The sequence below is a fragment of the Mya arenaria genome, chromosome 3, assembly GCF_026914265.1.
Source record: "Mya arenaria isolate MELC-2E11 chromosome 3, ASM2691426v1".
In the NCBI taxonomy this organism is placed as follows: domain Eukaryota; kingdom Metazoa; phylum Mollusca; class Bivalvia; order Myida; family Myidae; genus Mya; species Mya arenaria.
This window is the reverse complement of record NC_069124.1, coordinates 57,539,176-57,547,823: the sequence shown is the minus strand read 5'-3', so window position 1 is coordinate 57,547,823 and position 8,648 is coordinate 57,539,176. Positions and strand designations below refer to the sequence as shown.

Here is an 8,648-nt window from a genome sequence, read left to right as displayed (position 1 = left end):
CGTAAAAAACGGAGTCGAAATTTCCGATTTAAGCCTTAGTCTTTATTGAAGCGGGCCTAGAAGTTTAAATCAGAGACCTGTGCTTCATTTATATTTGAAAATCTGCCAGGAAATGCTTCATCTGGCCGAAAACTACTTATAATGCGGAGTAGAATGTTATTAGGTTTAAAAAAAAAATGTTCAAATGAATATCTGGCAGTGGGTGTTTGATGTCTGTTCATGAAAATAAATAAAACAACTCAATTCAAATAAAATAAAACAAGAGATGTTAGTGAAACATTTATGCCCCCTTGGGAGCCAAATTGTTAGTAGGATTTGGACACTTAAATAAAATATGGACAATCAGAAAACCTTTTTTCAGCTTACAGTCACACTGACCTTGACCTTTGACCCACTGACCTCAAAATCAATAGGGTTCATCTGCTGGTCATGACCAATAAGCCTACCTAGTATGAGGTCCCTGGGTCAAAGCGTTCTCAAGTTATTGATCGGAAACCGTTTTTCATGTTAAGGTCACACTGACCTTGACCTTTGACCCACTGACCTCAAAATCAATAGGGTTCATCTGCTGGTCATGACCAATACACCTACCAAGTATGAGGTTCCTGGGTCAAAGCGTTCTCAAGTTATTGATCGGAAACCGTTTTTCATGTAAAGGTCACACTGACCTTGACCTTTGACCCACTGACCTCAAAATCAATAGGGTTCATCTGCTGGTGATGACCAATACACATACCAAGTATGAGGTCCCTCGGTCAAAGCGTTCTCAAGTTATTGATCGGAAACCATTTGGTATTCCGACCGACCGACAGACAGACAGACCGACCGACCGACCGACCGACCGACCGACCGACCGACATGTGCAAAACAATATACCCCACTTTTTTCAAAAGGGGGCATAAAAATAAATAAGAGGCCCATGAGGACCTATGCTCTAATGGTATGGCCCTTTTGGTCATTTTCATTTCAGAGCATGTTTGTATGGATACTAGGCAACAAACTGATAGTTCACAATGGCACAGGAGAATAAAAACAGCTGCACACAGTCGGTACAGGTTGACTCTCTTTTACTGTAACTATCACCTCTTCACAAAAGGCAAGGGAGAGAAAAATAAAAGAAAAACTACACTTGTGGAATTTAGGTGGTCTCCCTTAGACTGTACTTCAACACTTGACAGCAATAACAATTATGATAATTTAAAGGGCTATATCCAGTACTGTATGGGCAATACTATATACATATGTATGGTAAAAAAATCGAAAGAAACGCCAGAGATAAACAAGACACAAGACAAAAGACAATATAATGCTAACAATCAATTGTTTACAGACACACCAGCCAGCTGGTCAAACTAGGTTTTAATAAGTGTTTTCCTTAAATATTTTTTCCTTTAAAACAAATTTTAATGCAAAAGAGCTTGTCAATTGTTGGTGCATCTTTTAACAAATAAGTAATTGGAATATCAGTAAAGGTTTTAACTTCAAATGGTATAACGTTTTAAAAAATCTCTGAAGATGTTTCGTATTTAAGTCTTGCATGACAATTTCATGTGTAGATATATACTCAACAAAAAAGTTGAGACATTGTCATGACCTGGGTCAATTTACATATATTAACATTAAGGTTATGACAATATAACAACTTTTTAAATTCACAGAATGAGTAAATGAGAATGGTCTACCTGGAAACATTACAAACGCTCCCCGGATCTACCAAAGATATACAGATAAATCATTGTCATGTTTTATTGCACATACATGTATTACAAAATAAAAAATACAATAACAATGTTATCATTAAGTTTGTGGTTCAATATTGGTTTGAATCCAAAGTTTCTCAGATGGAGAGTTTTTACGGCATACAATGATTTCATGATTGAAATTTATAAAACGACAACTGTTTTTACATTGAATGACTTGCTCAAAAATAAACAAGGAGATTTTCAATAGGATATGAAAGCAGTCGTAAACATGCCTGAAACAGACTACAACTGTAATTGGATTTCAGCTAAACCACAAATGAAATGCATGCATGTCTTAATCATTTCAGCACTTTTGTGTAACAATATGTGTTTGAATTTCTCTAATAATCTTGTTTTAAATTCTGTTTCTTAAACCAACTCAAAAACTAGTCAATCCTGATAAATTGACATGAAATAAGTTTGGAATATTTGATTTTCTGAATTTGATAATCGAAAAGTTATTTTGAGCAAACACATCAAGTTAAGGCACGTGAGATCCAATCCTGATCCTCTTTCACTCTGCAAACATGCATTATCATTATAGCCTAACATGTCTAAAACCTGCACTGTCATGATTCATCAGACACTCTTAAACAAAAAATCAGACAACAAAACAGAAAATGTATATAAGCCATTGACAAATTCTAGATATACATTTATCCTGGAATGATGAGTGAAAAATATATATGCACCAAATGATTTGCAACTAAATATTATATGCATGCATCAAAAAACACATACATGCAACTCTTTCACTGAAGCATCATATAATTTCATCAGGACATAGAAAGACTTTTTAAATTTTACAAAGCCAATAACATTGAGTTGAGAGCCTTACCTCTTAATAAAACTACTATAGGGATTTAAACAAGAATTTTCTTTAACAACACACATTGCATGAATCTACACCTTGCATGAAGCGCAAAGGGGTAATAAACACTGATACACGTTAACATATTCAGGCTGCGCAGGATATTTTCATTCATCTTTCCTTATTTAATTTATTATCCATCTACTTAAATGTTCTTTCCCAAACAATGTCATTAAGAAAACCTCCTTATAAAACGCTCTGATATTCTAAGACTACATTTACAGCAATGATATTGGTCTGCTTTAAATAAGCACAACCTCCATTGCTTAAAATGCATGTTACGCACATTCATTATATAAAAATAAAATACTATGCTTACAGTAATGCTTGTTACTTGATATGATTATGAGATCTAAACATTCCAAACATCACAACTCTGTCTTCCCACCCCCTGATAACCGAGGCCCTTTTCTCTTGGCTTTGGTCTCCTTTGACTTCTGTTTGATTTTGTCTGCCTTTTCCTTCTTCTCCTTCTCTTTCATCATCTGCTCCAAGACTTCTGCTTCCACATTCTTAATAGAAAGAGCAAGAGGGTGAGTAAGTTTAATGGTAGACATGTACACGTAGGTATCTCAACCAAGAAGCTGTGGGTTCAAGTGTAAACAGGGGGAACACTTTCATTGGACACATGTTCTCGGGGCCATTTCAACAATATTTCTAGAAGGGGTTTCTGCACCTAGGTATCCACCTCTCAAACAAGAGGTCGTGGGTTCAAGCCAACCAGGGGAATTTTCTATTGAACACACATACTGGGGGCGATTACAACAATATTTCTAGAAGAGGTTTCTGCACCTAGGTATTCATCTCTCAACCAAGAGGTCATGGGTTCAACCCATCCAGGGGAACAGTTTCATTTAACAAATGTACTGTGGGCCATTTCAACAAGAAAGGGTTTCTGCCCTTAGAGGAAATATGTTCAACAGCGCAGTTCTGTGGAATTTGGAGGATTCTGGATGAAACAGCTCCTGGGGTCGACTCTAGAAACTAAACGACACAGCAATAGGTAATGTGGAAATAGACTTATAACAAAAGCAACATGAAGCAAATGCCACCACTTGTCAAACAGCTTTTTAGTGATGGCTTAGGTTTTGCACAATGATGCCAACAACGACACCAAGGTCATGACAATATAATACCTTAACTTATTTATTCGAAAATAGACAGTCTAAGAATCCCTAGTTAAGCATACCCTTAATACTTCTTCCTCCTTATATGGATTTATGAAGTTCTTTTCCTTTGGTATCAGCCCTATCTCTTGAGACATCTGAAAGAACATGAGATGCATTATGTAAAACTAAGAACTTAGAATGGCACAAAAATCAGTTTTACTTTGTGTTCACAGGATTTAAAATCTACAATAATGCAAATTCAAATGCTCAATATTAATACGGTTGTCAATTCTTATGCGTATGCATGCAGTATCAGGAATTGAATATTACATACTTTTAAAATAATTCCCATCTTCCTTATTTGGCAACAAGAACTTGAAATACAGCTAGAACTTTCATAAAAGAGATGTATACCCCCAAATGCCACCATGGCACAGGACTGGTTAAATGTTATGTTCGGAATAACCAACATGAACATACACATGTAAGCTCAACAGCATTCTGTAATTGAAATGCCAGTCTGAATGTTTTTCAGACCATTACTTACAAGTAAAGGGCTGTAATTTGTTTGAATAAGTGAAATGTTACACAAATCACAGGTGCACAATTTCCCATATTGACCAACATTCCTATGAAGTTTCATGTGAATAGGCACAATACTTTGGAGCTACATGCAACAGATTTTTCAGACATTTTCTTAACTAAGTCAAGAGACATAACTATTATTAGACCAAGTGAAATGACAAATAAAACTGCTGGTGCTGACCAACATTCGTATGAGTTTCATAAGTTTAAGTGTAGCTCTCTTGGAGGTACATGAGACATAAGATTTTTCAGACCATTTCTCTTACTAAGGGCCATAACTTTTGCAAGACCAAGTGAAATGTCAAATAAATTATAACAGTTGCACAACTGCCCGTGCTGACCAACATTCAAATGAGGTTTCATGAGTGTAATTCTTTTGGAGGTACATGCAATAGAAATTGTTGCATCAATGTGACACGCCAGAATGTGACAGAAAGAGGAAAATGCAACTCTTCTATATCCCCCCCCCCTGAGTAGTATAACTTACTGAGGAAAACCATGACAAAATGAGTGTGTGATATCCCTATCCCCAGACTACATGTACCTAGTACTTACCAGGTTGAGCAGTTTTCCATGTGGACCTGTATAGACCTTGGACTCAAGGCAGAACCATGTGGCCCAGCCAATCAGGAATTCCCACTGTTTGTTCTTGTCGTACACAGAGTGAGTGATGTCTGGAAGCCGCAACACCAAGTCACCAAACATGGCCACATTCTCCAGAACCGTTGAAGAAGCTGAAAGTAAGACAGTGCTAGGAGATATAAGTAAAAGTTTTCCTAGAGCCAATGTTAATCTACATTCAATATGTCAGCCAGAATAAATGCAGGTGTATGCATTATATCATTACATTTGCAAGATTCAATGAATCATTTTTGTAAAGTTATCTAAAAAGCCTCAAATAAGAAAAACCATATGTAAATATGTGTAATGCATGGAGATCTATTTCTTAGTATGACCTTGACCTGTGAGCTAGGGTCAAGGTCCTTATGTAGAGCCTCCAGAGTTACAATACAGACTAGCACCTATGCTGGAAAACGCCAAACATAATCATCCCTCCATATGTTCATGTCTAGCTAGAGACAAACTGGTTCCTGAACATCACACACTGACATTCCTACTGACAGCATTGTGCCTGAACTCATTGGATAACAGCTGGGTCCAGCATATATATTTAGCAACTTTAATCGCAAACACTTGCCAAACTGTTGAAACTGCTGTAAAATATTAGTTGTTACTACATTGTCCAGTTTTAAATTATAACTTCGTTCTACCCTCCTGCACTGTTTTGTCCTGTGGCCAGTCATCCCCAGGTACAAAGCCCCACTCTGTCAGGTTGGTCTTAGCTTCGCCAATCACCTGAAGTCGAAAAATCATTATTTGTAAGAATAAACATGCAACAGTTGCATCAATTTCAATGCTCTTTATCAACTTAGACAGGTTACAGCTATAAGATCAGAGGCCATAGTAAAGAAGCATCTTAGTTTGAATTGTAAACTTAACTTTATTACAAATGAATTAGTTTTTTAAAGAAATATAACAATTCAAACTTTTACTCTTAGGTTAAAATATGTTAAAAAAATGTTAAAATGGTTCTGTAATAGGCGCAGTTGTTGTAAAACAGGTAAATATATTGATTAAGGTTGACAAATGGTTGGCTCATAACAGAATGAGGTACATGCAATTGTTGTTAATAAGTCTTACCTGGAAAATCTGTTCAATCATGGCTTTGGTCAACTTATACTTATTTTCATATTTCAGGTTTGACTTGACGATGGATTTCACTGCATCCACTTGGATGGCCCTGTTCTGCTCAAACAGACCAAGATCTGAAAACATAAACGTTGCTGTTAAACTTGTTAAGAGAAAGTATGAATATTATCATTAATAAGTAATAAACAAGTCATTCAACCATTCAATCAAACAAAAAAGGGATTATATTCTGTAAATAAATAATAGCATAGGATTGTATAATCAAATGGATTACTTTCACTTCCATACAAACAACCTCCTACAATTAAATAAGGCTTTCATTCATGTCCTGTTACTTGAAATTATATACAGCAATCTACATTATGTTGCTATGTTAGATATTTAAAACTGCCTGTAATCGAATGTAAATGATTACCAGAAAGGTTAATTTCACATGTTTATAATTATCATTTTGCACATTATATCTAAAGGGACAAGACACCAGTCAGATAATGCAATTGCAAGAAAAAAAGACATTTGTTAAAAACTTACATAAAATTGACATTGTTGTGTACAACACGTCATATCTTACATATCACATTGCTAACAACACATAGATTTTTTGCAGCTTTTTGCACATATTTCCGATTCGATATTTACAGGGGTTGTCTACCACATAAATTTCAGTAAGTTTTAAAATAGGGTGGGTATATTATCTGTGCTCATATACAGAAATGATATTAAATGGGAACCCATTATGCGCTATTTTTAAAGGGGGAAACTCAGATATGACAGCAACATGATTGATACCTTTATTCTTTTAATCAAGTAAAATGATGCATTATCGGCATCCTGCTAGCTCGCATTGACCATTCAAGGCTTGTTTTGAGGAAATTCGGTATTTGCAGATTCATTAACAATCTGGTGTCTAGTCCCTTTAATTAAGGAACAATGTGGAGCAGACATACACTGATACAGATTCATAAAGTATTTTAAGTAGTGACATAGTCAAAAATTCCTCACTTTTTAAAATGGTAATTTTAAATCCCCTCTTCTTTTTATCAAATTTAATCATACGGGTTCATTGTTTTGACTATTTTCATGGATATTTTCCTTACATACTTTTGTTGTACAAAACCTGTTTGGTTAATTTAATAAATCATATAAGAAAAAAACAACATTTTCTACTAAGTTGAAAATTCACCTTACATGAAAGTTGCTTTATGAATACAGATCCAGATAGTAATCAGTCTTAGATTATAAATGAATATGTTTTTTTTATGTGTCATCAATATTCATGCTTTTGGAAATAAATTTCAAGCAGCATAATATGACCCAATTCAGCACAAATGGGTTTACAGTATCACACTTATCTCAATAAATCAATACAAGAAATTCCATTACTTACATCTCTGAAATTCTGATATTTTGTTGTCCACTTTTCCAGTGACAGTTTCATCATCACCAGAAGATGGGTTGGTTTGGTCTTCTACTTCCACTGTGCCTTCAGCAAACCCATATGTCACCAACAGCACCAGACATACCAAATCCAATAACCACACTGTTCGTAACATTCTTTATTAAAGAAAACATAACAAAAAAGGTTTTATGTTTGAATTGCATGTACACAAAATTCTAAAACTGTACCATTATACAGTACAGCTTCTGATTGAAACCTGGGACTGTTATAATACATGTTTCAAATTAGGCTATTTCTTAATGATGGGTTACTGTACACCATATTGTCTACTTGTTAAAATCTTTAAATCTTTTTAGCTATATTTCTAAATCTAATGTTTAAAGCTGCACTCTCACAGATTGAATATTCTGACCATTTAAAAAAAAATTGTCTTGAAATGAGCCAATTTTTGGAAACCAGTGCATTTTTAAGACAAAAAATGATTGGAACATGATTATTTATGTACCAGTCGATTGAAACCATGACCCCCCCCCCCCCCAGGTCCAGGGAATAGCGGGAACTTGACTTTCGGTCCAGCTAATCCCAGGTAAAATTGGAACACACTGCTGGTAAAATCCCAGCCAAATGCCCCCGCACCCGGGGGACATCCTAGATAAAGCCCATATCACACTATTTTCGGCGCAAAAACAAAACCACCGCATTCACTCGGCACTGGGAGACCACCTTAAATGTTAAAACATGGCCCCTTTCCCCTGCTATTCCTGGCATACCCCCCGGACCTGGGGGGGGGGGGGGAGGCGTGGTTTCAAAGGTGCATAAATAGCTTATTTGGTTGATATGATTATGAGATCATACTGCTCATTTATATACAGCCTTTATAAAATCAACAGGCCATGAATGTCCTAGATCCTCCGCAATGTATGTAGGCAATTTAGAACTCCTTTTAGGCTAAGCTACATGTATATCAACTTTTCAAACAGTACAGTGTACGAAGTTTAAAAAAAAATATCATCGTTTTTGTTCCAAAGCATAAAAAGCACCTTTCCTATAAATCAATGAAGCGACATTTTTTATCTTTTGTTATGTTTGATATTTTATAATAATCGTATAATTACCTGGACACTGTCAGGCTGACATTTGACACGTGTTGATCATGTAAACAACAGACAGGCGCTTGCTTAAGCGAATAAATGAAACATTCGGAACTCCTTGGCCATTTTTAGTTGTTTTCG

General features: G+C 35.6%; 1 protein-coding gene across 1 annotated transcript; it reads right to left on the bottom strand.

Annotated features, from left to right (window-relative positions):
* Nucleotides 1-1,730: 1,730 nt before the first annotated feature.
* LOC128226832 (coiled-coil domain-containing protein 134-like) lies at nucleotides 1,731-8,623 on the bottom strand. Its single transcript, XM_052936903.1, has 7 exons — nucleotides 8,532-8,623; nucleotides 7,405-7,571; nucleotides 6,009-6,133; nucleotides 5,579-5,663; nucleotides 4,863-5,041; nucleotides 3,803-3,877; nucleotides 1,731-3,125 (listed from the first exon to the last, which is right to left on the bottom strand). The coding sequence occupies exons 2-7, from the start codon at nucleotides 7,568-7,570 to the stop codon at nucleotides 2,982-2,984; spliced, it is 774 nt and encodes a 257-aa protein (XP_052792863.1). The 5' UTR covers nucleotide 7,571; nucleotides 8,532-8,623; the 3' UTR covers nucleotides 1,731-2,981.
* Nucleotides 8,624-8,648: the final 25 nt, after the last annotated feature.

What these genes read in the sequence shown, in the direction of transcription:
- LOC128226832 (XM_052936903.1), bottom strand. Translation starts at nt 7,570, where the DNA reads ATGTTACGAACAGTGTGGTTATTGGATTTGGTATGTCTGGTGCTGTTG. An exon ending in TGATTGAACAGATTTTCCAG is followed by an intron (nt 5,664 to 6,008) that starts GTAAGACTTATT and finishes TTTCGACTTCAG; the next exon opens with GTGATTGGCGAAGCTAAGAC. An exon ending in ATGGAAAACTGCTCAACCTG is followed by an intron (nt 3,878 to 4,862) that starts GTAAGTACTAGG and finishes ATGTTCTTTCAG; the next exon opens with ATGTCTCAAGAGATAGGGCT.